Here is a 26,104-nt window from a genome sequence, read left to right on the forward strand (position 1 = left end):
GCGCGCGCCGAGCATCGCGACCGCCGTCGTCGCCGTCGTCGCCATCGCGTCGCGCGCGTCGATCGCGGACGGCGCGCGCGGGGGCGCGGGGACGGTCCATCGTGGACCCAAAAGGTCCGCGTGTAAAATGGTATGACGCGATGAGACGGATGGGGAGGCGAACCGGCACACCGCGACGGCGACGACGACGGTGGAGGACGGCGGCGAGACGACGACGGGCCGCGAGGACGGCGGCGAGGACGAGGGCGAGAGCTAGGTGCGCGCGCGCATGGGACGAGACGACGACGGGCGAGCGACGACGGGACCGGACCATGGACGAGGGCGAACGAGGGATGGACGACGGAGCTTTGGACCGAGACGCGGGCGAAGCGCGGCGGATCCGAGGAGGTTTCTGCGATCGGGACGAGGGATGACGGCGTCGGGGGGGGGGAAGGAAATGCACGTCGGTGTCGTGTTCGCGAGCGCGCGGGCGGTGATGAAACCGCCGGTGCCGGGAGAGGCTGATTTCTGGAATCCGCCGACGCGAGACGCGCGAGCGCGAGACTACGTGGACGAAAACGCGCGCGAGGTCATCGAGCGAGGGAAGCGTGACGCGAACGCTGGTGATTGTGATGATGCGAGCGAAACGATGACGACGCACGATGAGTTTGGGCGCGTGCCGGCGTACCTGATCGAGATCAATCGGGAGAGAGCGGAGGAGGCGAGACGCGAACGCGAGACGCGCGCTAAAAATATAGCCGAGCGAAGAGCCGCCGGACGCCTGCGAGAGGACGAGCGACAAACGCTCATCGATCGTCTGCGCACTGAACACGCAAAGCTCAGCGCGTCGTATCAAAAGCTCCCGTTCGTCGTGGACACGCCGAACAGGCGCGCTCGCAAGGAGGCGCACGAGCTCAAATTGGCGCTCATCGAGCGCGACATCGAAACCCTCAATGCGCGCACCGTGTTCGTCGATGCGTCGTGAGGTAAAACGAACGCGACGAAATTGTCGTCATGTACCGTTTTGTAATGCATTTGACTCCGTCGATCCCTCTGTGTCGATCGTTTCGACGCGCGTCCGACCGGGACCAACCGACTGAACGAAGCGCCCGGGAGGCGTCTCCACTTCGAGCCTCTCCACGATCTCCATGCCCGCCTTGTTCGACCACGTCGGCGCGGCGTCGAGCGCTGGTATCGATGGATCATCCAACGCGTTCGGTGCGCGAACGTCGATCGCGTGCGAGGACGAGCGAGGCGCGGTGTACGTTTTAAACGCTCGAGGAGAGCTTCGATCGGCGCTCGGTCGAGATTTAGTTCGATACGCCCACGATCCAGACTTTGACGGCACGGAAATCGCGGTGACGAAGCATGCGATCGCGTACGAGCGCGCGTTCACCGCTGAGCGAGCGTGCGTGAGCGCGAGCGGGAGGCACTGCTGTGTGAGCGGCGAGCGGGACGAGGGTTCGGGCGCGCGCGAGACGGCGGCGTGCTACGTCGCGTGTCTCTCGGCTGGGTCCACGCGATCGACCATGAACGAATCTGCGAGCGCGAGCGATGGCGTATCGGAGGAACGGCAGTGCGTCGCCGTGGGAGTGTGCGAGGAAGAGTTCGAGGCGGTACCGAGCGTGCGAGTGGCGCGGTGCGAGTGGCATCCGAGCGCGGACTCGACGCTGGCAATGCTCACGACGGATGGAGTGTTCCGATTGATCAACTGCGATGACATCGCGGGCGGAGGAGTACCCGTGGTGGAGCGGTGCTGGAGACTCGACCTCACGGGGACGTTTCCCGAGGCGTCACCGCTGCGACCCGACGTGGTCGATTTTGCCTTCGCTCCGAAAAACGCTTGGGGAGCATTCACGGTGTATTTTCTCGCCAAGAGCGGCGATGTGCACGCGATGTGTCCGGTGGTACCTCGAGGGGCAAAGTATCCTCGAGTGATGCTTAAAACTTTAAAGGTTAAGACGGAAAAGGAGGCTGAGTGGTTGAGCGAGACGTTTCCCAACCTCGGCGATGCGCACGTACCCATGCTCACGGCGCACGTCAAGCGTGAAGAAGGAAGGCCCGTGGCTCTGCAAGGCCCGCTGCCTCGAACTGTGTCATTGTCATCGAAAGGTACCACTGAGGGAGACGACGCGCTCAGCCTCGCGGTTTCGCCGCCGCTTTACAACGTCGACGGGGGAGGAACCATGGCGACGCTGCATGCAAGTGCAGTGCACGTGCACGTCATACCGTGTGATGTGAGACCATCTTGGTGTGATGGACCGCACAAAAACATGCGTGGATACACATATGTGATGAGCGATTCCTTTTCCTCCGCTCCAGACCTTCCCACTTTGCTCACGGTCGATACGATTCGCCTGAGCGCGGTCCCGGGAGAGCAAAGTTTGGCGAAGGTAAAATTTGCCGACGTCTCGTGGGACCCCGCCCTTCGAGAGCGCATCTTCGTGTGCGTGAACGGAAACGTGCACTCGATCGTGCTCACGTGGCTTCCTACGCTCGAAGCCGCGATCGAGGATGCTGTGGACGAGAACCATCCCGATCCTGAGGCGTTGCCGATGCCTCAGGTGACTGCGCTTTGCGACTATGCAATTCCCTTCGCAGGCATTCGCCCGCTCGGTGATCCCCTGGCTGAGGGCGTCGTCGTCGCCATTCGAAATGATGGGGCACATAGAATGCTAATCCCGCCGCCCGTGAGCGTCATCGCCGAGGCGAACAGTAGCTTACTTCCTTACAGCCCGTCCACGTCTGCTATCGCCGTACAGCCGCAGACGCTCGAAGCAGGCTCAAGGAGTGAGCTCCAAGCCTTGTCCGAGGGTATTCAAAAGGATAGGATGAAATCAATCGAACAAATAATGCAGGAATGCGGGATCACGTCGGACATGAAGACGGGCGATCCGGGATCGAACGAGGCGTTGGCAAAGTGCGCGAGCTCGTTGAAGGAAATTTATGTCGACTATGCGAGGGACGTTCATGACGAGGTACGCACGACGTCGCTTCGTCTGACAGCAGAGATCAAGAGACAGAAGGAAGAGGTCACGGCGCTATTAGCAAGTGCGAACGACGCCGTCGAACGTCACAATGCGCTCGTCGAGCGCGTTGAGTCCGCGGCGAAGACACACAAAAATATTCGCGAGCGGCTCAGAACTCTTGCTGAGAAGGAAAAGACGATCCCACATCCTCTCTCGAAGGCGGAAAAACTTCTGAAGGCACAAATGGAGGCATTTGAGGCCGATTTGCCTCTCCTGAAACAACGTGTCGACGAACTAAAGGAGCGAGCGGCGATCGCGACCGAGAGAGACGACGACGACATTGGTTACGTGGGTTCACGTCGCGTTGGAGCCGCGGCGAACGGCGACAGCGTCGAGTGTGGTGAAGAGGAACGTAAAGTTTCGAAGGCTCTGGCGGCACAGGACGAGATGATCAAAGAAAATGCCGCCAAGGCGAAGCTCCTGGAAGAACTATTAGAAGAATACTTGTAAAACCGCTCACCTGACACTCGCCACGCGACACTTCGTCACTCCTTTGCGCGGTAATGTCCACGTCCGGGCGGGCAATCGTCGGTGCCCTAGTCGTTGGCGCCACCGCGGCGGTCGTCGCGTCGAGTGTGTACCCAGTGCTTATCTCACCGCCTGTGAAGAGAGCGGAGCAACGGCCCCGAGCGCAGGGCGGGTTCGCGCGAGCGAACGTATGGGAAGCCGTCGGTCGAGGCTCGAGATGACCCCGAGCGCGCATGAGCGCAACGTGTATAATAAGTGTTAGATTTTGTACTTGTAGAATAATTCACAAACCGTCCTAGTGCAACGTTTCCGGATTCCGTGAGAGGCGTTTAGATGCCGAGTCGTCGCCTCATCTCCATCATGCGCTTTTGGTTCGTATCAAACTCGCCCTCGTACTGATCGAACGGCACAGAGATGTCCTCGACATCTATTCCTTTCTCTTTACACTGTTTTGAAAGCGCAAACATCTTGTTCCTCATCTGCACGTTGCCCAACATGCGGTTTGGCAAAAATCGAGCGTCACCCTTCTTTGGCGGCTTCCAGTCCTTTGGCACCCAATCCATTCCCTCGGCGTCACCGAACGGGTACGCGTCGCCTGGGACATCGATGTCAAAATACAAATCCTCGAGATCGATGCCGTTTTTTTTCGCGAGGGCGATCTCGTCGTCCAATCGCTTCTCGATCGCCTTCGAGCTAATCACGGTGGCCCCGGCGGCGACACCCGCGAGCGCCATGAAGGCGACGATCCCTCCCGACGCGCGCGGAACGATCGCGACTCCTCGCGCAGTGGGTGTGGACGCATTGGCGACGCGCTGCGTGGGATGAAGTCGCTAGTGTCAGTGGAACAGGCAAGGCGGGACGGTTGGATATCTCCGTAACGTGTCGCGCGTGTCGCCACCCCGAGGACGGCGCTCAGGGCGAGAATACGAGCGTTAGGAAGAACTTGCCTTGGAAGACGTGTTCATCGTCGCGGTGACGCGCGCGGAAGCGCTGACGACGAAGGACATGGTCGATGTGTGCCTAACAGTGAAGATATGGTCTGTCGACATCAGAGACAAACGAGCTCGGCGAGGATAACGTCGTGTCTGCGACGTCGTGGCGACGAGACGTTCGTGAGCGCGCACGAACGAAGCCAAATAGGACCATCGATCGTGGTCGATAACTCGCGTTTAGGAAAGCGCAGGAACGAAGTAACGAAACGAAAGGCTCTCTCGCTTACAAATTTACGCGACCCATCTACCTGCTATGTAGAACGTAGACGTCGACGACACACCCGACCCTCTAAGATTACTTCAAACTCTCACCAAATCACATCTTAGCCAACTTGGCAGCTTCCTCGGCATCCTTCTCGGCCTGGATGGCCTTGACGATGCGCGGGCCAACTTGTCGGACGTTCATACGCTCGACGCGGAGCTTCTTGTACGCGCCGAAGTTCTTCATCTCATCGGTAACCGTAACCATCTCAACCGCCTTCTCAACCTTCTCGATCGGCATGATGGTTTGGCCCTTGTGTTGGGTCGCCGCCGCGAGATCAGCCGCCGGGCTGTCGCCGTTCTTCGGCTTGGAGTTCTTGCGCGGGAACAAGATCAACTTGGCCTTGTATTCCTCGAGGCGCTTCTTATTGAGCTGCGAACAGGAAAATCAAACAAGGTCAGTCTCGCGGTCATCAACTTTTGCGCTTCGAGGACAGATACGTCCTCGCGCCCGCGCGCGCCGCGTCAACATGGCTGTCTATGGTGGAGACCCTAAATCCCTGAGGGACAATCGTCGGGTAGGTCACACCGCGTGCGAACGGCACGTACCGCTAAAGACTCCTCGCTGCGGTTACGGCGTCGGTGATCAACGCAAATACCGATCGTCGGGGCGAGCTTCTTCGGGATGCCAGCCGCCTGCGCGTGGAAAAGGAAAGATTCGCGTCAGTCTCACAACCCTCGCGTTGGGCGATGCGCTCGAGCGCTCGTCGTCGGCGTCTCTTGAGCGTTCGCGCGCGCACGATGGCAATAACACGAACCTTCAATTCTTCAAGCGTGAAACCGCGGCCGAGGCGGGTCTTGAAGTTGTATCGCTGCGTCGGCGGGTGCACGATCGGGCGAAGCGCACCCGCGACCGGGCGCGGGAACGTCTTCTTCGCCTTGAGTTCACGCGCGTTGCGGCGAGACTTCTTGCGACCGGCTGCGAGGGAAAACGGAAGAAAACATTCACGTCAGTTTCGTCGCCTTCAGGCTCAAACATCGGGAGGAGATCGAGCGCGCTTGAAGGGATGCTCGTGACGGCCGCATCCTGAAAGACCTAACGCGATGATCGAACGCACCTTGGTTGAGCCAGGTGCGGACGCGGCATTGACCGTTGATGGTGTTGCCTTGCCAGTCCTTCTTGAAGTGCGCGTTAGGTAATTGGTTGTTACCCTTCATGGTTCCTGCTCTCGACGCGCGCCGGAAAAAGGCGGAAGGGGAGATGGCGCGATGCGCCTCATCACTGCCAGGCTAAACCCCACCATCATGTGATTCCAGTTTCCAGGCTCGTGAGGCACTCGAGGGGACTGCGATCGAATCAATTCTACGTAAATCATAACAACAGCGATTCTAGTGCGGAAAAAAACATCATCTCTACGCCACGGCACCACCGAAAACGTCTCTAATGGCTCGAGCGGCGACTCTCGAGCTGAGACGTCTCGTGAGCTCGGGCATGATTTCCGTTGCAACAGCGGGCAAGAATGGAGAGATTTCGTTGAGCGCTCGCGAATTCAAGCGAGCAGAGGCGCCTGAGAAGTTTGCGAAATCCTGGAAATTGATTTGATCGCTTCGCGTGCCACGGAGGAGGAAGTTGAGTAGCTTGGTGGTGCTCGCCAACGTCGCCTTGTCCTCGCTGGTCATCTTCGGCGAGAGCGGGATGAAGGATGGGAATCCCGGCAAGAAGACAGGAATATTGGTGTTCTGAAGCCCGAAAGCGGTCAAAAGCCGAATCGCGTTATCTCGACTGAGAGCATCGATGCCCTTGACGGCCTCATCGAGGAGGAACTCGCGGAAGAACGAACCCTCAGGCGAGAGGACGAACTGCAGCGCCTCTCGCGTGAGCTTCTCATCCGTCTGGGTCGGAGCAGTGGCAGTCAGCTCCAAGCGCGGACTGGCAGCCTGCTTGGTTGGATCTCCTTGGGACATCGCACTTGCGGAACGGAACGTCTCAAGAGCCTCGAGAAGGTCGATCATCCTGTCGGCGTCAAAGACTTGCTTCTTTCCATACACCATGTATCGAAGTGCCTCCTGCAGGCGCGGAGAGTCATCCGTGAGAAGCCTCTTCGCAATGTACGGGTAAGCTTCATCGACGAGGGCAAAGTCGGGGTTACCGACGAGGGCGATACCTTCGAGCACCCCGATGGCTCGAATAATGAGCGCGAAGTAGGGCGGAATGCGGAACGGGTAATCAAACGTGATTTGCGCCAGATCCGCGGCGAGCTCTTGGAAGTTGATGTTCTTCGCGCCACCTCCTTCGAGCGCTTGATCAAACACACGCCCGAGAACGGGTAAGATTGGCTTCAGATCTGTGCCCTCGGGGATGAAATCCAAGGTGACAAAATCCTTCACGATGGCTTCGTAGTCGCGGTGAATCAAGTGACTGATGGCCTCGATCATCCCATACTTGATGTTATCGTCGATGTCTGTCATGAGTCCGAAATCCAAAATGGCCAATCGACCGTCTGGTGTGCGAATCAAGTTACCTGGGTGAGGATCGGCGTGAAAGAAACCAGTGTCGAGGAGTTGCTTTAAGTAGCAAATGACGCCAATGTTCACCAAGTCACCGACGTCGTCCGCAGTGGATTGCGACAGCTTCTCCCCTTCCAGCCATTCCGATGTGATTACTTTTCGCCTGGTGAACTGCGCGTACGTTCGTGGTACTACCACCTGGGGTAAATCCTTGGCAATGCTCTTGGCGAAGTTGGTCTGATTCTCTCCCTCCAAGTTGTAATCAAGTTCCTCGAAGAAGCGCGCCGCCCACTCATCGAGCAAGCCGACGACATCCGTGGTGATGGCGGGAAAGCGCCTCAGGAACACACCCACTTTTCTCAACACAAACAAGTCGATCGAAACCGTCTCCAGGACGGCCGGTCGTTGAACCTTCACGGCGACCACTTCGCCCGTGTCCTTGAGCTTGCCCTTGTACACCTGCCCGAGCGACGCCGCGGCGACGGGATCGGGCCCGAGCTCGCTGTACACCTCTTGCCACTTGCAACCGAGCTCGGTCTCAAGGGTGGCGAATGCCAGTCCGTTATCGAAGCTCGGGACCTTGTCGCACAGCTTTTGTAGCTCGTTCATCGCCGCAGGAGTGAGAATGTCTGGACGAATACTCAGTGCCTGGCCAAGCTTGATGTACGCGGGTCCGAGAGAGGTGACGATCTCACGAATCTGAATCGCCCGCTTCACCGCGTTTTTCTCCACGCTCTTCGTCACAAAATCGCTCACGATGCCGGCGATGAATGATCCTGCGATGGTACTGAGCTGCGCCACGCGCTGCGCCACTGCGGCTGGTCGCTTGGACCAGTAGCTCGCAATGAGCTCTGGGTCGTAGTGCAGCGGCAGCTCGTCCCCGAGCTCGTCGTTTCTCAATTTATCCACATCCACCACCTTCATTTGAACTCCATCCGCGGCGAAATCACTGTCATCGATGTTGCTTCCGCGCAGACCAGCCATGAGAACGCTCAGGTCCTCGTCCTCCTCCATGCGTTTTCGCGCCTCTTTCATCTGTTGCGCCATCTCGGACACGCTCGACGACGCGTTCGACGTCGTCGCGCCCTCACTCTGTCTGTTCTTCGTCTCCGGCGGCGGTTCGCTCACCGCGTGCGGCGTCGTCCCTCGTCTCTGCGTTCGTGCGGTCCACGATGACGTCGGCGTTCGACCACCGTCGCGACGCCGCGTCGACGCGACGCCCGCGAGCGCGCGCGCGGTCGACGCCATGCCCACCGACGTCGCACCCGTGGTCTCCGCGCGACGACCTCGGGGCGTTCGATCGACCCGTCGCGGTGTCGCGGGTGGTCGTCCCGTCGACGTCGACCGGGCGCCACCGCGTTCGGTGAAACACGACCGATTGAGGCGAATCGACGAGTCGATATCCGTCGTGCGCGGCTACATGGAGCATCAGAGCATCGATGCACCGGCGCCGCGACCGCGGTGTGGGTCGAGCGACGTGGTCTCGATCGCTGTGACGCGGACACGTGGATTTTTAAACGCGACCGCCCTCGCGCCCGTCGCCGCGGTCGACGCGCGCGACAGCGAACGACGCGCGCGAAGGCGGTCCGTCGCGCGAGAGCGTTCGCGTCCATCGCCGCGTTCGCTCGAAGACCACCGAAGAGACGTCGACGCGCTCGATACGTCATCGCGCGAAGGATGAGCGACAAGGACAAGGCGAAATCGCTCTCCAACAGCGCGAGACGAATCCAAAAGGAGTTAGCGGAGATTTCTCTCGAACCGCCCACGAACTGCAGCGCGGGACCGAAGGGAGATAACTTGTATGAGTGGGTGTCGACCATCGTCGGTCCGAGCGGTGCGTGAGAGAGAGATGATCCAGAGAGAAACCGTCGCGTCGCGAGACGCGCCTCGACGCGTTCAAACAAATGAGACGACTGACGCGAGACGATCTTGATCTCGATCGAACGCCACAGAATCACCGTACAGCGGGGGCGTATTTTTTCTCGACATTCAATTCCCGCCGGATTACCCGTTCAAGGCGCCCAAGGTGACGTTCCGCACGAGAATCTACCACTGCAACGTCAACAGCTCGGGTCAAATTTGTCTGGACATCTTGAAGGAGCAGTGGTCGCCGGCGCTAACGATCTCCAAGGTCTTGCTCTCCATCTGCTCGTTGCTCACTGATGCGAACCCACACGATCCTCTCGTTGGGAGTATCGCGCAACAATTCCTGAACGACAAGGAGAATCACGATAAGACCGCGCAAGAGTGGACAAAGGTGCGTACACGACGACGCCCGATCTGGACGCGTAGGGACTTACGTGCGATTTCGCCTACGCAGAGATACGCGCAAGGATGATCGCGATGGAGCGATTGTGAAACATGTACGGTACGAGGAGGTGGAGCGAAGCGCGCGTGGTCTGTTCATCCACGGATTTAATAGGAATTACACAGCTCTAAAGCGTTTATTCATCCGGAGGCGCCGCGAAGATCGGTAACGCGACCGAGTCTGGCGTTTTGATGTAGATGCTCTGCACGTTCCCCCACCTGCGCGGAATCTTATGCACTGCCCCCGCGATCGCTGCCATGATATTCTCCACGATTTCATCCTCGCCCATCGTGCTCTTACCCACCTTGACGTTCACGCACGTGCCGCCGGCGATGTGCATGTACGTGGCGCTCACGGCGCGCTTGACCTGAGCCACCCAATCCTTCTTCGTGAGGTCTACCGCCACCGGCTGCTTCTTCTTCTTGAAAAAGTTCTTCCCCAAGAGCTTGGGAAGGATCGGGATCACTCGATCGTCGGCTAAGAACATGTCGTACGAGTCGCACAGCTTGCGCTTTTGCTCGTGCGCCTTGTAGTTGGCCTTCAATTTGGAAATCCCTAAAACCTTCGCCACGCCGCACTGCGCCATCTCCGCCACCCGTTGCTTCGCCTCCTTATGTCCCTCTCCCTGGTGATCCTTCACGATCAAACACAGCTCCGCCGTGGAGAGATCGAGCAGCGGGTGCGGAATCGGCACCGCGATGAGCCGCGCGCTCGTCGTCTCCTTCGGCGTACGTCTCAAAGAGATCAGCGCGTGATAGGTCTCGGCCTCGTCATCGAACAGCGCCGACGAAGGTTTCTCATTCGCCACCTTTTCCAGGTGCGTCGCCAGCGCGCTCACCGCCTTTCGCACTTGGTCCACGTCCACTCGAGCGCTCGTAGCCGCCGCCGCCGCCTCGAGCCCGTCGTCTCTCGCGTTCGTCTTCTTCGTCGACGATCGCGCCGTCGACGCCCTCGACGAAGAAGACCGTTTCTCCGGCTTCTTCGCCATCGTCGTTTCGCTCACGCCCGCGCGCGATCGAGGCCGACGCCGAGGACGGGCGCCGAGTGACGCGAGACCGCCGTCGACGCGGGTTTACGCCTCGACGCACGCGACGCGCGATCGCTTCGCGCGCGTCGACCCGCACACGCGCGCGCGGTTCGAGCGCGCGAAGCGATCGCGCGTCGATGGGCGCGGGCGTGGAGGCGACGAGCGAGGAGACGCGCGCGCGGTTCGAGCGCGCGAAGACGTCGCTCGAACGCGCGCCCGCGAGGACGACGAGACCGAACGCCGCGTTCGTGGCCCCGGGCGAGCGCATCCCGGGCGTTGAACACGGTGATTTCTTGCGAGGACACGGCACGAGGGCGATCGCGACGGCGTCGACGACGGATGAGACGGAAGAGACGCTCGTGGCGACGACGGCGGGCGTCGTCGAGCGCGTGAACAAGTTGGTGAGCGTGCGCGCGTTGAAATCTCGATACGTCCCGGAGACCGGGGACGTGGTGCTGGGGAAGGTGACGAATGTGAGCGGTAAGCGATGGATCTTAGACATCAACGCCAGACAGAACGGGGTGCTTCAGCTGAGCGCGGTGCACCTCCCGGGGAACGTGCAGAGGCGAAGGAACGACGTCGACGAGCTCAACATGCGAACGCTCTACGCCGAGGGCGACATCGTGAGCTCCGAGGTACAGAGCGTGTACTCCGACGGGGCCGCCGCGTTGCACACTCGTAGTCTCAAGTACGGGCGCTTGAAGCGAGGACAGCTCGTGCGCGTAACAGCGAACCTCGTGCGTCGCCTCCCGCAGCACTTTCACAGGTTAGAGATGGATGAGTTTCACGACAGCGTCGCGACGGGAACGCACGACGTGGAAATTTTACTCGGGTGCAACGGTTACATTTGGGTCGGCGCGCCGAGCGCGGCGACGGCACCGCGAGAGACGGAACTCCGCCGTGAGCCGAACGACGCCATCGACGACTTGAACGAGGCGTACGGCGACAAGGTGCCGCTACCCCAGCGCGAAAACATCTCGCGCGTGGCGCTCGCCGTTCGCGCGCTCGCCGAGTTATTCCTACCCATCTCGCCACCGGCGGTGATGGATGTCTTCAAGGTGAGCAAGGAGTGGGGCGTGGCTGTTCAGGACATGCTCGGACAGGGCTTCTTGACGCGCATCCTTGAGCGGGAGGTCGACAAGCGCGTCGAAGCGTACGAGCAGGGCAAGTAGTGTCGTAGCTGACGATTTTTAGAGACGAGTGTGCGCACCGTACCGGTAGTGAAATTCAATTGACAAGTTGATCCTAATAGGCGAGCCAGCGAGACAAATCTAAAATTACGCCGTCTTGGCATCCTGCATGGCAGCCGCGGTAGCCGCGGCGATTTCCCTCTCCGTGCCGTTCGGCAGGTAGTAATACTTACCTCGCCCCGCTTGAGCCAATTTTTCGGCGGTACCGGAAGAAACGAACTTGTTCTCGGTGTCGATGACGAGCAACGACATGCCAGCTGCGGCGACGCGCGCCGCCATGTCGTTCACTTCCTCCTCGAGCTCCTCGTTCGTCGGCTTCCTTGCGTCCGGACCGAGATACTCCGGGTCTCTCTGCGACTTATTAATGGAGATGTTCGCGCGGCCATCGGTAAGGCAGACAATCATCACTCGTCCAACGTCGCCCGTGGACATGGCGTTGAGGCCGACGCGAGCGGCAACGGACAAGCCGTGCGCCAATGGAGAGCCACCACCGCACGCCATGGAGTCGAGGCGATTTCTCGCCATAGCGATCGATCGCGACGGCGGCAAAAGCACTTCGGCCTCGTCACCACGGAACGGCACGATAGAGACTTGGTCACGGCTTTGGTACGAGCTCTCCAGGATGGAAAGCGCCGCGCCCTTCGCGCCTTGCATTCTGTTCAACGCCATCGAGCCCGATGCGTCGACGAGGAAAATTACCAACGCACCAGACTTGCGCGCAAGCTTCTTCGCGCGCATGTCACCCTTCTCAACGTACACTTTTTTCTTCTCCGCATTTGGATCTCTTTCCCGACGCGCCCGCTGGTACGGCGCCGCGGCGCGAAGCGTCGCGTCAACCGCCAGGCGAATTGTCTTCCCCTTCGGCAAGATGGGCTTGATGTAGCGACCACGATCGGTGGAGAAGATCACGCTCTTCGATCGACCAGAGCGCCCCCCTTGTCTGGATGTTTGCTGCGCGAACTGGGTAACATCCTTATCCAAAATGACGCCCTCTGCGTCAAAGATGAACTCCTCTGGAATGTCAGGAACGTCATCTTCTTCTTCCTCCTCTTCCTCGTTCTCGTCTTCTTGATCTTCGTCTTGATCTTCATCGTCCGCGTTGTCTTGTGGCGGCGGTGGCGGTGGCGGCGGTTGATCGTCGTCCTCGTCCGGCGGAGGTGCGTCTTGCAAAATGTCCGATCTCGGGACGATGACCAGTCTGACAGCCTCCTTCAAGTCGTCGGCGTTCACCTTGGATCGACCATCCAACGCGGCGAGCGCCTTTGCAGCCTTGACAGCGAAAAGCTCGGCGCGGTGGCCCTGGATGCGGCCTCGGCAGGCTTCGCGCACGAGGTACTCGACTTGCTCCTGGGAGATGGTGCAATCCTTCAACCACTCGCGCGCGAGGACGATGTTGGTCTTAATGCCCTCCGTCGCTTCCTCAACGCTCTTCACCGAATTTTCGGCGGCATTTTGAAAGTTCATCGCTTGGTTCACCGCCTCAACGCGGTCCTCGAACGTCAACATCTGATCCGCCGAAAGCGTCACAGCGATGCGGTCGAGAAGGTGCTCGCGAAGAGCGCCCTCCTCCGGGTTGAAAGTCGCGATTAAGAGCGGTTTACACGGGTGTCTGAGCGTAATACCTTCACGCTCGACCACGTTTTCACCCTCAGCGAGCACGGTGAGGAGCAAGTTGGCGACACCATCGTCCAAAAGGTTGATTTCGTCGACGTACAAGATCCCTCGATGCGCTTGCGCGAGGAGACCCGGCTGGAAAACAGTCTTACCTTGCTTCATGGACTCCTCGATGTCAACCGTACCGATGAGACGATCTTCCGTGACGCCGAGCGGAAGTTGCACGAACGGCGCATCGCGGATGATGGTTTCGATGTTCCCGTTCTCATCTCTGTTGAGCTTTTCCTCTGTGAGCCCGTCTTCCCACTCGTCCGGCTTGGTCGGGTCCGCGTTGCAGTACGACGACTTCACGCACTCGATCGGCGGAAGGAGCGCGTGCAAGCCGCGAGCCATGATGGACTTCGCCGTGCCTCTTCGACCGGAGATCGCGATCCCGCCGAGCGTGGGGTCGATCCCTCCCAAGAGTAGGGCGCTCTTAATCTTCTCTTGCCCGATCACCGCGGCGAGCGGGAACGTCTGTCGCATCGTGCTCTCCTCCTTTTCGATCTTCGAATCAGACTCCATCTGCATCACCTCTTTCATTCTTTGTTCGAGCTCGGACTCTTGGTCGTCCGTCACCGCCCGAGCGACGCGCACCGGCCTTCGCGCGCGCTTTGTGACCGTCGACCCCGAGCGCGCGTGTGCGCGATCGTTCGCGACGCCATCGCGCCGTACGCTCGCGCCTCGCGCGGTGTTCGCGAGCATGTCGATCAAAGCGTCACCGAGGACGTCGCGCACGCGATCGCGCTCGGCGACGCGCTGTGCGCACGACGCACGCGCGCGAGGTCGACGCCCTCGCTCGACGCGGGCGCGGGCGTGGATAAAACCGAGGAGATCTTCATCCGATTCGTGGAGATCGATCGAGTCGCGACCGCACGCGGGTGGTGGGGCGACGGATACGTATTAAAAGTCACGGACGCCCATCGATGTCACCGTCGAGGATCCGTTTTCGACGCACTCGCATCGGGGACTGGCGATTCGTATTGAACATCGCGGACGCCCATCGATGTCACCGTCACGGCGCGAGGGCGACGAGGACGACCTCGCGATGACGGGCGAGGAGAAAACGCGCGAGGTGGGGGCCGGACGCGGCGCTCGGCGCGGGTTCAGCGAGGACGTACACGGGTGGGGCGGACGAGCGATGGTCTAGATCGACGTCGGGGGCGAAGAAATCAGACACGGCGTACTCGCACGATCGAGTCGACGCGCCGTCGTCCAGATCTCGAACGTCGAACCCGACGCGGTCGCGCGAGGCGGAGACGCGACACGCGGCGAAGTCGCCGCTCGACGGAGCCAAGGCGCGACATCCATCGACGTCCACGGCGTAGAGCACGCGACGGGTCGATGCGTCGACGCTGAAAATCATGTCATCCACGGCGATAAGATAGATCTCCGCCTCGATCGCGTCGTCGTCGTCCTCGTCCGCGAGGGCGCGCGTTTGTAGGAAATCGGCAACCGCGCCGCGAAAGGTTGAGTTCGCGCTCGGCACGGCGCCGACGAACCCCCGTACCTCGGTAACTCGACCGATTTCGTTTGGGATCGACCACTCTAACACTCGCGATTCGCGCGTGCTCGTGTCGTCGAACACGGTGAGCAAACGAAACGACGAGCCTTCGCGTACAGAACGCGATTCGGAGAGCCGAGCGGTGGTGACGCCGCCAAATCCTGGCCAGTTGACGACATTCGTGAGCGGCTGAACGACGATCGTCGCGGCTTGATCGTCGACCCGTGTGTGTATTGTCACGCGTAAAAGCTGGAACGTCCCCGCCAAGTCTGCGACGACGAAAGTTCCTTCGTTTGAGCTCGTCGCGAGCGCGTCCAGCGCCTTCACGGCTCGACATCCGTCCACGCGCACTCTCGCGCTCGGCGTGTCTGTGTTGAACGAGCGAACGATAACGGATCCATCGAGCGCGGCGGTGACAAAAACGTCTTGTATCTCACCGCCGCTAACGTCTCCGTGGAACCATTCCGCAGCGGTGACTCTGCGTTCGTGCGCGTCGGCACCGTCTCGAATCGGTGTCGACATCGTCCGCGCAGTCACCGTCCAACACGTCGGTTTGGACCGAACGTACGTCGCAGCGAGTCGTCCACGGTGGTTAAACCTCAAAAGTGAGACCGCATCGTGCGTCTCGCTCCCGGAAGACGCCGTTTCGACGTCGCAGGACGCTATGCGCGTCCCGTCTTTGAGTTTCCAGACGCACACGCGTCCTCGCATCTGCCCGGTGGCGACGACGTCGCCGTACATCGCCAAAGCGGTCACACGAGACTCGTGCCAGAGTGTCGTACGCGTTATAAGACCGTCTTCATCGCTCGTCGACGTCGACGTCGCTCGTCGAGGCTTCGCGTCGACGTTCTCTCGCTCTCGCTCGCTCTCGCGCGCGTCGCTCGCGTCGCGTTCTCCTTCGCCTCGCCTCGTCGCGCGCCAATCGTACCTCGTCGCGCACGCGATGAGATCTCGCCGATCGATCAATTCGTACGCCTCGTCTCGCGCTCGACACAGCGCGTCGTACGCCTCCGATCGTCCATCGTTTCGATCGGGATGCGCCTTGATGACTAATCGTCGAAAGGCGCGTCGCACCGTCTCTCTATCGATCGTCCGCCCTCCCGTACCAACCGCGTCGTCCCCGTCGGCGTCGTCCTCGCGCAGACCGAGCACGCGTAAACACGTCCGCGACGCCCCGTCCGAGGGCGTCCACGCTGGACCCATGTCGATGACGCGTCGCCGCCGTCGGTCGACGACGGCGCGGACGCGCGACGGAAACGCACGCGAGCGATGGAAAAAACGCTCGGCGTGGTTCGGAAACACACACACGCGGGCGGCGCCGAGGACGCGCGACGGCGTGGTCAAGAAACGCACACACGCGGGTGGCGCCGATCGTTCGCGTCGGTCGACCGCGAGCGCGTCGAAACGTCGAGCGACCGTCGTCGATCGACGCGTCGACGCGCGCGCGGGCGATCGGCGACCGATCGCGCGCGCGTCTCGGACGGACGGTCGATCGCGACGGTGGAGACCACGGCGCGCCGATCGAGGGGAGGATCGCCGACCGATCGAGCGAGACGTCGACGCGGACGGATTCTTGGTGAAGCGGTCTCGATCGTCTCGACTCGATCGAGGACGCGCGCGGGGGGGGCGTGTGTGAGGACGAGTCAGAATGCGTTCGGTGGCGAGTCCGAGCGCTCGATCGAGCGCGAGCGCGCCGACGTCGAGCTGTAGAAGAAAACGACGGGGGCGAGCGGCGAGACGCGCGCGCGGCGCGGTGGCGCCCAACTCGAGCGATGACGCCGAGCTCATCACGGGCTGGGAGCATATCACCCCGGAGTACCTGTGGAACACCGAGTTGGCGAGACGGACAAAGTACTTGGACGCCTTCGAGCGAGAGGAGGTTCGAGACGCGCTCGAATTGGCGTTCACGGCGCACGACGGGCAGGCGAGGAAGAGCGGAGAACCGTACATCACGCACCCAGTCGCGGTTGCGGCGATTTTAGCGGACTTGGAGCTCGACCACGAGAGTCTCATCGCCGGGTTACTGCACGACACGGTCGAGGACACCGATGTGGTGACGTTTGAATCGTTGGAGAAGCGATACGGCGTCGCGGTGCGAAAAATCGTCGAGGGTGAGACAAAAGTTAGCAAAGTGAGCTCTTCGTTGAGTAAAGACGGCGCCGCGCGTAACGCACCCGCCCGTGGTGGCCCGTCCGCGGCGTTGAGCTCTGAGGATGTCAAGTCGGAGGACTTGGCGCAGATGTTTCTCGCCATGACTGAGGAAGTGCGCATCATCATCGTCAAACTTGCTGATCGTTTGCACAACATGCGCACGCTGGAGGGATTAAAGCAGGAAAAGCGAGTAAAGATAGCGAAAGAAACGCTTCTTGTGTTCGCTCCACTCGCCAAGCTACTCGGAATGTACGATATAAAAAATGAACTTGAGGATTTGGCGTTTCGCTACGCGGATCCTGAGGCGTACTCCACCACTGTGAGGCGGTTAGAGGAGGTTAGTAAGGTTCAGGAACCGACGATCAAACTTGCTTTCGAAAGGATCAAGAGTGAAATGCTTCAGGACGACTTTTTGCGCGGACACGCGGTGGCGGTGAGTCTCGGCGCGAAGCAGAAGGAGCCGTACGGCGTCCATCGCAGCGTGCGAAATAGCTCAGCCAAGGCGGGAGCATTCGGGGCGAACGGTGAAGCAGCTATCACTGAAGTGGCTCAGCTGAAAATAGTCCTGCACGACGCGCAGGCGGTCATTGGTTTGAGCGACGAGGCTCGTAGAGTTCAGGCGAGTCGCATCTGTTACCACGTTCTCGGCGTCGTCCACGCGATGTGGCCGCCCATTCCCGGTGAGTTGAGGGATTACCTAGCGACTCCCAAATTGAATGGCTACAAGGCTCTTCACACGGTTGTCTTACCGATCTCACCGGGCGCTAGCGAAGTGGACGCGGCGGTGTTCCCGTTGGAGGTGATCATTAGAACTGAGCCGATGGAGATGTTGGCGACCAAGGGCATCGCGTGCGATGACGAGCTTCGTCAGCAGTGGCGAATAGGCGCGCGTAGAACCAGTCTCGCGCTGAGGGCGCAGCGGCGACAAGAGAAACGCATATCTTTGGCGCAGAAGGGTAGAAAAGACATCGACGAGGCCAGGTTGGATCAGGAGGAGGCTCGCGATGAAGAGGTTGCGGCGGCGGACGCCAAGCGACCAGGCGGCGCCGCGAGCACCGCGCTCGCAAAGTCTCAAGTCACGTGGCTGAAGAACATCCAAGCTTGGCAGACGGAGTTTATCGACGTGCTAAGCGCGAGAGAATTCGTTGACACGATCACCAGCGATCTGCTCGGTCGTCGTGTGTTCGTTTTCACTCCGAAAGGGCGTGCGCTGAACTTGCCTCACGGCGCCACAGTCGTCGATTACGCGTTTTACTCTGATGACACTAACGGCGCACACATGTCGTACGCCAAGGTCAACGGCGTGCGAGTTGATCTCGATCATGTTCTGAGCAACGCGGAGGTGGTGGAAATTTTCACCGACAATGATGAAATCCCCGCTCATATGTTGATGCGCAAACTCCGCAAACTCAGGCTCAACGCCGAGACGCGCTCTGCTCGCGCAAAAATTCAAAAACGTTTGGCACAACTCGGAAGTGGTGCAATCAAAGAGTTGCGTGAGTCGTTGCAAATTGAAGCGCTCACTTTGTGCGGGGAGCCGATTCCGGATAAGGTCGGTCCCGGGCCGCGCACCGTGACGTACTGCTGCTGTACTCTGGAGCTCACAGCGTCCGACAGAACCGGTTTACTCGCCATGGTGAGCACGAGCATCACGAAGAGCGGAGCGAATATCGATTCATACACCGGGGTGAAAGTTCATTCCGATTTATTCAAGATGACGTTTGCGATTCATTTCGATGATGAAGAGCTGCGAAGCGGGGCGAGTTTGAAAAACATGGATAACAGTCTGCAGCGTCTCTTCACGGAGGTCATGAAGAGTCCCGAAGTGTTTAGTGGGACGTTCTACTGCGACGTTGACGCTGCGCGCAACGCGTTCAATGTATCCGAGACGTAACGATGAGGGATGCGCGTCGCGCGTCGATCGACTTCGTCTTCTAGTATTGTGTAAAACAAACCGCGGCGTCCGGCAAGTACAAAAAGCATGCGCAACGCGAACGGCGGCGGCCGATGTACGACACTTCGCGCCGTCGCTCGACCTCGATCGACGATCCGTCGCGAGCGAGGATGGGGAAGGAACCACCCTCCTCGACCGTGCACCCCAAACCCGACTCGAGCGACGAGGACGAGGACGAGCGACACGTCGCCGAACGTCGTACGAAGGAGGCGCCGTTACCGAGCGCGGCGGCGAAGGAGTCGGTGGTGAAGCGAGAGAAGCGAAAGCAAGAGGCCAGGCGCGCGCGCGACGGCGACTCTGCGATCGAACGCGTCGTCGAGGGTGAGAGCACGCGAAGATGTAAGCTGTGCGACGTCGTCAAGGCTTTGGACGCGTTTCCGCCGAGGCAGCTCAGAAAGGCGAGGTCGGCTTGCACAGCGTGTTGCGAGAAACAAAAAGATGTGGACGCGCCAGCGCCGGAGCGTAAGCGCAAGATGACGAAACGTGAAAAGCTCGCAGAGGCGATCGAGGCTAGGAAGAAGCGAAAGGCGGAGCGAACGGCAGAGTTGGGCGAACCCTCGGAGGAGGTTCCGGAGAAGCGAGCCGCTCTTGAGGCGTCGGCCCCCGTTGCGGGCGATGATGCAGACAGTCGGGGCGGCGCAGCTTCGTCTTCGTCTTCGTCCTCATCCTCGTCTTCGTCTTCGTCTTCGTCCTCATCTTCAAAGAGGGAGAGCACGGAAGACGAAGTGGACTCCGAGCTGCGGTCCAGGCAAGTGTTCGTCGGCGGCATCCCGTTCAATAAGACTGCTGAGGAAATTGAAGAGGCCTTTATGGATGACCAACTCACGGTCGAAAACGTGGATTGTATGACATTTCCCGATTCAGGTCGGTTCCGAGGCATCGCCATTGTCACATTTGGCTCGGCGAACATCGCTCGTGAGGCTCTGCGATGGCACGATACCGAGTGGGATGGGATGTCGCTCGTGGTGAAGCCTTACGCCCCCAAAGCACCGGCGTCGGCGAAGCTTAAGAGCGATGTGAGGAAAATCGAAGGCCAGTTTGTCGCGTTTGTCGCGAATTTAGACTACAGCGTCACGGAGGAGATGCTTAGAGAAACATTTTCAGGCGAAATCAAGGACGTTCGTATGGGTAACGATAAGGCGACGGGCGATTTTAGGGGTTATGCGCACGTGGAGTTCGCTACAGATGAAGATCTAGAGCGCGCTTTGCGCAAGAACGGCGAAGAGCTCATCGGTGGACGGGCGATGAAAGTGACGTACGCCACGGCGCGAAAGACAAAGGCCGGAGATAAGCCCGAGCGCACAGACGCTCGAGGAAGACCGCGATTTAAGGGATCGGCACGTCGGCAGGCGAAGAAGAACTAGGATGAATCCTACGCGAGCGACGAATTCTTGAGCGCGACAATATCTCCAAACACGCCAGCGGCGGTGACCTCCGCGCCTGCGCCGGGGCCTCGGATGATGAGCGGCGTGCTCATTCCCGTCGGCCCGTATCGCGCCGTCTTGATTTCGAAAATATTATCAGCACCTGATAGCGATGCGAACGGATGCGACTTTGAGAACTTGGCCAATGACACAGACGCCTTGGCGTCTGTGACGTCAACCTTGCCAACAAATCGCAGGACGCATCCTTCGCTCTCCGCTTCCTTCGCGCGCGTCGCCATCAGTTCGTCATTCTCTGAAAAACGCTTCATGAAATCATCCGAGGAGCATGTTTCCAAGTGCGACGGAACCATAGACTCGACTTCGACGTCAGAAAGTGAAATTTGCAAGCCGCACTCCCGAGCGGCAATGACAACCTTTCTAGCAACATCTAGTCCGTTCAGATCCTCACGAGGATCAGGTTCCGTGTAACCAGCCGCTTTCGCCTGCGCGACGATGTCCGAAAACGGGCTAACACCATCCCAAGTGTTGAATAGGAAGCTCATGGTACCGCTAAAGATCCCTTGCACCGATTCCACGCAGTCACCCGTCGCAATGAGCGTGCGGAGCGTTGACACCGTGGGTAACCCAGCTCCGATGGTTGCCTCGACGAACCATTTACCACCACCGGTCATCTTCGTCGCGGCGACGCATCGCGCGTAATACTCATAATCGCCGCTGTTCGCCTTCTTGTTGCACGTGACAACGTTCCAACCGCGTTCGAGCCAATCAGCGTAGCGAGCGGTCACGGTCTCGCTCGACGTGCAGTCCACAACGCACACGATGGCGTCCGGAGAGGAGCAGCACAAAATGATTTCCTCGTCCGAGATCGCGTCGCCGCCGATGCTCGCTCGCGCGTTTCCCTTGGCGCACGACACGATTTCTTTTGAGGAACAGAAGCCGCGCAGCGCCACGCCTTCTTCGGTCGATTCGCTCGCGCGTTTTAGCTGTCGCACGAGCGCGCTTCCGACCAGGCCGGTGCCGCCGCACACGAACACCTCGACGTTGGCCATATCGTTTCACCACGCCGCGTCGACGCTCGATCGAGGGGGCGGAAATGACGACCGCCGGTCACACAAAGCCTGACTATAGCTTCGTCACACCATGTCAGCCTACGCGACTTCGCCGAAGGTAGTGACCATTTTAGATGACGACGACGATATAGAAGACGAGGCGTTCTTCGATATCGCCTTGGCAAAGGTTCGAGAGCTCGAAAACGCTCGCGAGGAAGAGGTGAAGAGGAAACGCGAGGACAACGGTGACTGCGGTGATTTACACGCTCGTCGAGCGACACAGACGACGGCGACGACGACGGCGATGCGAACGACGATTACGACGGTACCGACACCGACGTCGAAGATTCTTTCGAGTGGAGGGTCGAGCGCGCGAGGAACGGAGAGGTCAAACGTGCAAGATTTCATTGAGTATTTACAAACGAGACCGCAGTGCGTTGCGACGACGTGGACGCAGCGGCGCGGAGAGGACTGCAAGACGCCATCAGGATTCGCCATGGACCCCACCCTGGGCGCCGTGTTGGCTCGATGCGGAGTGACAAAGCTCTATTCGCACCAGAGCGCGGCGATCAAAGCTGCACGCGCGGGACGTTCGGTCGTCGTATCGACACCGACGGCGAGCGGAAAGTCAATGTGCTACGTAATTCCAATCTTTGAGGCACTGATGGACGAAAAGTCGAAGCAGTCAAAGGCGCTGTTGATGTTTCCTTTAAAAGCGCTCGCGAACGACCAGATGAAGAAGATGCGGCACATCGTCGAACAGGCACAAAAGCTTAAGACTGAAATCGACGAGATGAAGATATCTGCGGAGCATTATGCTGGGATCGACGTCAACCGATTACAGCGTCTGGCGAGCGTGAAGCTCGCGGTGTGCGATGGCGACACGGACGTCGAGGTCAAGGCGGAGATAAAAAAACACGGAACGCAAATCATTTTGACGAATCCAGACTCTCTCCACCACGCGATGCTACCGGCTCACAGGTCGTGGGGTAAAAAGTTTTGGGGATGTTTGAAATACATCGTCCTCGACGAGGCGCACACGCATACGGGCGTGAGCGGAAGTCACGTCGCGAACGTTCTGCGACGATTGCTCCGCGTGTGCGCTTCATGGAACACCGCAGTACGCCCGGAATTCATTTGTACATCTGCGACCATCTCCAACCCTGTGGCGCACGTCAGACGTCTCACAACGCGCACGCCCGTGTGCGTAGACAATTCTGGTGCGCCAAGCGGCGAGAAAGCGTTTTTGCTTTGGCAGCCGCCCAAAGTGGACGCTGTCGGTGGTCCGGAGCGCCGAAGTCCGTACGCGGAGGCGGCCGACATCGTCGCGAATCTTGTTCAGCGTAACATTCGTTGTTTGGTGTTTGTGAGTTCGCGAACGTCTGCGGAGACCTTAGCGCGCGACGCGAAGAGAGTACTTGGCAAATTGTCTGGAGGTATGGGTATGGAACTGGCGAAGAGAGTAGATTGCTATCGAGCCGGTTATCAGCAAGCCGAGCGTCGTGAGTTGGAGAGTCGATTGCAACGAGGTGCCATCAACGCGTTGGTATGCACGAGCGCCTTGGAAATGGGAATCGACGTCGGTTCCCTCGACGCCACCGTGCACGTCGGGGTTCCAGAAACGGCGTCGGCTATGTGGCAGCAAGCGGGTCGCGCGGGTCGTCGTCAAGGTGCATCCGTCGCGGTGGTCATTGCAAACGAAAAGCCGCTGGACCATTACTACTGTACTCGTCCGAACGAATTATTCGCGAGGCAATCGGAAGAAGCTCTCGTAGATCCGTACAACTCGGCGATTCTCGAACTTCATCTTCCATGCGCCGCGAAGGAGGTTGCGCTTGATTTACGTGGCAACGACGCCGTGCTTTTCACCGCGAGTCAAGATGACTCTCCGATGCGGTCGGATGGAGCGCGCCTTTCGGCAAATTTTAAGGCGCCGCTGCATATCGCCATCAAACGAGCGCTTGGGACGGCGAGTTCGACGCGCACGTGCCTCTTCAACAAGGCCACGAAGACCATTGAATGTCTCCCGACCACGTATCCGCACAGATCCGTCATGCTACGTGGTGTACAGGGCGGCGAACCGTGGAAATTGATCGATACAGCGGGAAAGCTGATTGAGGAAGTTGCGGGATATCGCGCGATGGCGCGTCTGTACGCCGGATGCGTATTCATAGCGAGACGTGGGCAGTTTTTGATTCACCGCTTGGAGCACGAAAAACGTGTTGCGCACGCATCGTCGTATGAAAAACTTGAGACGACGGCAACTAGAGAGCGTACAGACGTGACGGCGATGGAACCAGACCCAGATCAGGGCGTTCCAGATATTCTGAAGAAGCGCGTCACCGACGTACGAGTATGCCTTGGCGACGTGCACGTGTCCGAAACAGTGCTCGGTTTTGTGGTAAACGATCACAGAACGGCCAAGACGATTCGCGAAGAGCTCTGGAGAACGCCCGTAGTGGCGGCGGAGTACAGAACGCGCGCCGTCTGGTTTGATTTACCCGAGGAATGCGTTCGTCGAGTCGCCGTGGAATCTCTAAGAGAAGCGACCATCGGCGTAGCGAATATGTGTGGCGGCCTCGTGTCAAGCATCGCCATGTGCGACTCAAATGATGTCGCGGCGTCTACGTACCTGCCAAATGCACTGTCAGGAAACGCCAGTGCGCGCGTGTTCCTGTACGACACAACACCTGGAGGCATCGGACTCGCAGAAACTATCTTCGACAACATCGAAGAGTTGTGGCGGAGAGCACTGAAAGCTATAGAAACGTGTCAATGCGCGCAAGGGTGTCCTTCTTGTATCCAAGCAGGCCGCCGCGGTCGCGAGGCAGGGTTCAAAAAAAGCGACGCGAAGACGGTTCTCGATGGCTTGCTCGGCACGTGGCTGCATTACTGACGACGTGCCGTGCTCTGAATGTGTAGCGCGCGTGAAACTCGCTTGGATGTATCGACAGATGAATTACAATACGTTAGTTTCCTATTCATTCGCGGGACGGACTATTTTTCTGTTCGCCTGGAGACCGTTATTATCAGCTCATTCATCTCTTCGTCAACCTTATTTAGCGTTTCGGCCTTGTGTCTTGGCTTTTCTTGGTTCACATGTCTCGAGGTACTCGAGCGCATTCTTGGACGCGTCGTCGTGGTCTTGTAAACGATGGAGGCGCTGTTCGCTCTTTGAGCGGTTTAAGTCGTACCAAAACTGTCCAACCGGAACGCCGTCTCTTTCCCCATCATCTTCATGGTCCCATCGCGCGAGTGTGAAAAGGGGTAAAAGGGGTAAGTCACGATACCTAAACCCTAAACTCGCGACGAATCGATTCCCACCCGTCGTCGCGTCCGAGACAATGTGGGCACCGCGCGTCGTCGAGCGTCACCGGATCGCGTCCGAGGTCGAGATCGCCACGTCCGCGCGCGCGTGTTCGGCACCATGCCACGTAGGCCCGCGGAAACCACCGAGCGATGGCGGCGCGTGGTAAAGGAGCTCATACACGTCGTCGTCGATGCGTTGCTGGACTACGCGCCCGACCGCGCGATGGCGGATGTGACGGATGAGGAGATTAAGGCGCGTGGGATCATGGCGCTGAGAGATCTGAATGCGCGACAGAACGGCGCGCGCGTGGACGCACCGTCGCTATGGGGCTGGGGGCGTAACAGATGGAGCAACCTCGTGCGTCAGGAGCTATGTAGGCGCGCACGGCACGGCACGCGGCGACGGTCGGATGAAGAAGCTGCTGCGTTTCTCGCCGCGCTACAAGCACGGGGCGAACCGCGACAGAATCCGCCGAGCGAGGCGCCGGCTCCGACGCCGCAACGGGTCCGTGATGACAAGAGTCCAGATCACCCGGGATTGCAGCTCTTCGAAGGCGTTTTCAGCGACTCGGACGTCATTGTCATCGAATAAAATTGGGAGCGCGCAGGATCAGGATCGAAGGAGTGAGGACGTACGCGACGTGGATAAAACGAACGATGACGAGGAAGTTGGATGCTCGCCGTACGCGTCTTCCCGTTTAAAGTGAGCCGAGAAGCCTTGGAGCGGGTGATGTCGAGCATGGGCTTGAGTGAGCGCGTGTGTCTAGTTGACCTTCTCGAAGATGCAAGCGTCGTTGCCGCCCCCAAGTGAGAGAAAAATACCCATAACTCGAAATATTTCCGTGAAACTGTTTTTCTTTGCGAAGTGCTCGATTTGTTGTAATAAGCACATGCGCGCAGAATTCGATGACGCTGCCTAACAAATAATTTTTGCTTTTGCGCGCGGAAAAATACCTGTAAGAATGTGGTAACCATGTACCGGAACGCCACGAAGGTGGACAAAATCTTCAAGTGTGTGATCCACACGAAGCTATCATGATACGGCGTCCGTGTCGCGATGCCGGTGAAAATGGCGGTAGAAGTCATCGACAGCGTCGAGAAACAAGTCCAATTTTTAGGGTATTTTCTTGTACATTTTCTAAACCCTAATTCAAGGGGTATGTCCTGTCCACAGTGTGTCTGTCTCTTTTCGTGGTGGTGGTGGTCTGGTGTCGGGTGCTCCTGTATGTTCTAGACCCTAATTCTAGGGGAATTGGGTTCGAAGTTTAGGGTTTAGGGTTTAGGGTTTAGGGTTTAGGGTTTAGGGTTTAGGGTTTAGGGTTTAGGGTTTAGGGTTTAGGGTTTAGGGTTTAGGGTTTAGGGTTTAGGGTTTAGGGTTTAGGGTTTAGGGTTTAGGG

The 26,104-nt window shown here is 59.1% G+C and overlaps 15 protein-coding genes across 15 annotated transcripts; 8 read left to right on the forward strand and 7 right to left on the reverse strand.

The window, feature by feature from the left end:
* Positions 1-268: 268 nt before the first annotated feature.
* Positions 269-964, forward strand: OT_ostta05g04885 (Enkurin-like domain; the record flags this gene model as incomplete). Its single annotated transcript, XM_022984382.1, has 1 exon — positions 269-964. One exon carries the CDS (start codon positions 269-271, stop codon positions 962-964), a length of 696 nt encoding a protein of 231 aa, XP_022839119.1.
* A 163-nt stretch (positions 965-1,127) lies between these two features.
* Positions 1,128-3,458, forward strand: OT_ostta05g04890 (Enkurin-like domain; the record flags this gene model as incomplete). The annotated part of the gene is made up of 1 exon (XM_003079554.2): positions 1,128-3,458. One exon carries the CDS (start codon positions 1,128-1,130, stop codon positions 3,456-3,458), a length of 2,331 nt encoding a protein of 776 aa, XP_003079602.2.
* A 347-nt stretch (positions 3,459-3,805) lies between these two features.
* On the reverse strand, positions 3,806-4,210 carry OT_ostta05g04900 (unnamed product; the record flags this gene model as incomplete). Its single annotated transcript, XM_003079555.2, has 1 exon — positions 3,806-4,210. One exon carries the CDS (start codon positions 4,208-4,210, stop codon positions 3,806-3,808), a length of 405 nt encoding a protein of 134 aa, XP_003079603.2.
* A 574-nt stretch (positions 4,211-4,784) lies between these two features.
* OT_ostta05g04910 (Ribosomal protein L13e) lies at positions 4,785-5,887 on the reverse strand (the record flags this gene model as incomplete). The annotated part of the gene is made up of 4 exons (XM_022984383.1): positions 4,785-5,102; positions 5,279-5,365; positions 5,488-5,648; positions 5,788-5,887. 4 exons carry the CDS (start codon positions 5,885-5,887, stop codon positions 4,785-4,787), a joined length of 666 nt encoding a protein of 221 aa, XP_022839120.1.
* Positions 5,888-6,082: 195 nt separating this feature from the next.
* On the reverse strand, positions 6,083-8,425 carry OT_ostta05g04920 (Protein kinase-like domain; the record flags this gene model as incomplete). Its single annotated transcript, XM_003079557.1, has 1 exon — positions 6,083-8,425. The coding sequence occupies one exon, from the start codon at positions 8,423-8,425 to the stop codon at positions 6,083-6,085; it is 2,343 nt and encodes a 780-aa protein (XP_003079605.1).
* A 429-nt stretch (positions 8,426-8,854) lies between these two features.
* Positions 8,855-9,515, forward strand: OT_ostta05g04930 (Ubiquitin-conjugating enzyme, active site; the record flags this gene model as incomplete). Its single annotated transcript, XM_022984384.1, has 3 exons — positions 8,855-9,008; positions 9,130-9,434; positions 9,498-9,515. 3 exons carry the CDS (start codon positions 8,855-8,857, stop codon positions 9,513-9,515), a joined length of 477 nt encoding a protein of 158 aa, XP_022839121.1.
* Positions 9,516-9,621: 106 nt separating this feature from the next.
* On the reverse strand, positions 9,622-10,473 carry OT_ostta05g04940 (Ribosomal protein L1, 2-layer alpha/beta-sandwich; the record flags this gene model as incomplete). Its single annotated transcript, XM_003079559.2, has 1 exon — positions 9,622-10,473. One exon carries the CDS (start codon positions 10,471-10,473, stop codon positions 9,622-9,624), a length of 852 nt encoding a protein of 283 aa, XP_003079607.2.
* Positions 10,474-10,649: 176 nt separating this feature from the next.
* Positions 10,650-11,684, forward strand: OT_ostta05g04950 (Exosome complex RNA-binding protein 1/RRP40/RRP4; the record flags this gene model as incomplete). Its single annotated transcript, XM_022984385.1, has 1 exon — positions 10,650-11,684. The coding sequence occupies one exon, from the start codon at positions 10,650-10,652 to the stop codon at positions 11,682-11,684; it is 1,035 nt and encodes a 344-aa protein (XP_022839122.1).
* Positions 11,685-11,789: 105 nt separating this feature from the next.
* On the reverse strand, positions 11,790-14,060 carry OT_ostta05g04960 (von Willebrand factor, type A; the record flags this gene model as incomplete). Its single annotated transcript, XM_003079561.1, has 1 exon — positions 11,790-14,060. One exon carries the CDS (start codon positions 14,058-14,060, stop codon positions 11,790-11,792), a length of 2,271 nt encoding a protein of 756 aa, XP_003079609.1.
* Positions 14,061-14,370: 310 nt separating this feature from the next.
* Positions 14,371-16,062, reverse strand: OT_ostta05g04970 (WD40/YVTN repeat-like-containing domain; the record flags this gene model as incomplete). The annotated part of the gene is made up of 1 exon (XM_022984386.1): positions 14,371-16,062. The coding sequence occupies one exon, from the start codon at positions 16,060-16,062 to the stop codon at positions 14,371-14,373; it is 1,692 nt and encodes a 563-aa protein (XP_022839123.1).
* Positions 16,063-16,507: 445 nt separating this feature from the next.
* On the forward strand, positions 16,508-18,904 carry OT_ostta05g04980 (RelA/SpoT; the record flags this gene model as incomplete). The annotated part of the gene is made up of 1 exon (XM_003079563.1): positions 16,508-18,904. One exon carries the CDS (start codon positions 16,508-16,510, stop codon positions 18,902-18,904), a length of 2,397 nt encoding a protein of 798 aa, XP_003079611.1.
* A 170-nt stretch (positions 18,905-19,074) lies between these two features.
* Positions 19,075-20,328, forward strand: OT_ostta05g04990 (Nucleotide-binding, alpha-beta plait; the record flags this gene model as incomplete). The annotated part of the gene is made up of 1 exon (XM_003079564.2): positions 19,075-20,328. The coding sequence occupies one exon, from the start codon at positions 19,075-19,077 to the stop codon at positions 20,326-20,328; it is 1,254 nt and encodes a 417-aa protein (XP_003079612.2).
* An 8-nt stretch (positions 20,329-20,336) lies between these two features.
* Positions 20,337-21,398, reverse strand: OT_ostta05g05000 (Homoserine dehydrogenase, conserved site; the record flags this gene model as incomplete). The annotated part of the gene is made up of 1 exon (XM_003079565.1): positions 20,337-21,398. One exon carries the CDS (start codon positions 21,396-21,398, stop codon positions 20,337-20,339), a length of 1,062 nt encoding a protein of 353 aa, XP_003079613.1.
* A 91-nt stretch (positions 21,399-21,489) lies between these two features.
* Positions 21,490-24,294, forward strand: OT_ostta05g05010 (DEAD/DEAH-box helicase, putative; the record flags this gene model as incomplete). The annotated part of the gene is made up of 1 exon (XM_003079566.2): positions 21,490-24,294. The coding sequence occupies one exon, from the start codon at positions 21,490-21,492 to the stop codon at positions 24,292-24,294; it is 2,805 nt and encodes a 934-aa protein (XP_003079614.2).
* A 636-nt stretch (positions 24,295-24,930) lies between these two features.
* On the forward strand, positions 24,931-25,518 carry OT_ostta05g05020 (unnamed product; the record flags this gene model as incomplete). The annotated part of the gene is made up of 2 exons (XM_022984387.1): positions 24,931-25,270; positions 25,373-25,518. The coding sequence occupies 2 exons, from the start codon at positions 24,931-24,933 to the stop codon at positions 25,516-25,518; spliced, it is 486 nt and encodes a 161-aa protein (XP_022839124.1).
* Positions 25,519-26,104: the final 586 nt, after the last annotated feature.

Source organism: Ostreococcus tauri (assembly GCF_000214015.3).
Source record: "Ostreococcus tauri WGS project CAID00000000 data, contig chromosome 05, whole genome shotgun sequence".
Lineage (NCBI taxonomy): Eukaryota > Viridiplantae > Chlorophyta > Mamiellophyceae > Mamiellales > Bathycoccaceae > Ostreococcus > Ostreococcus tauri.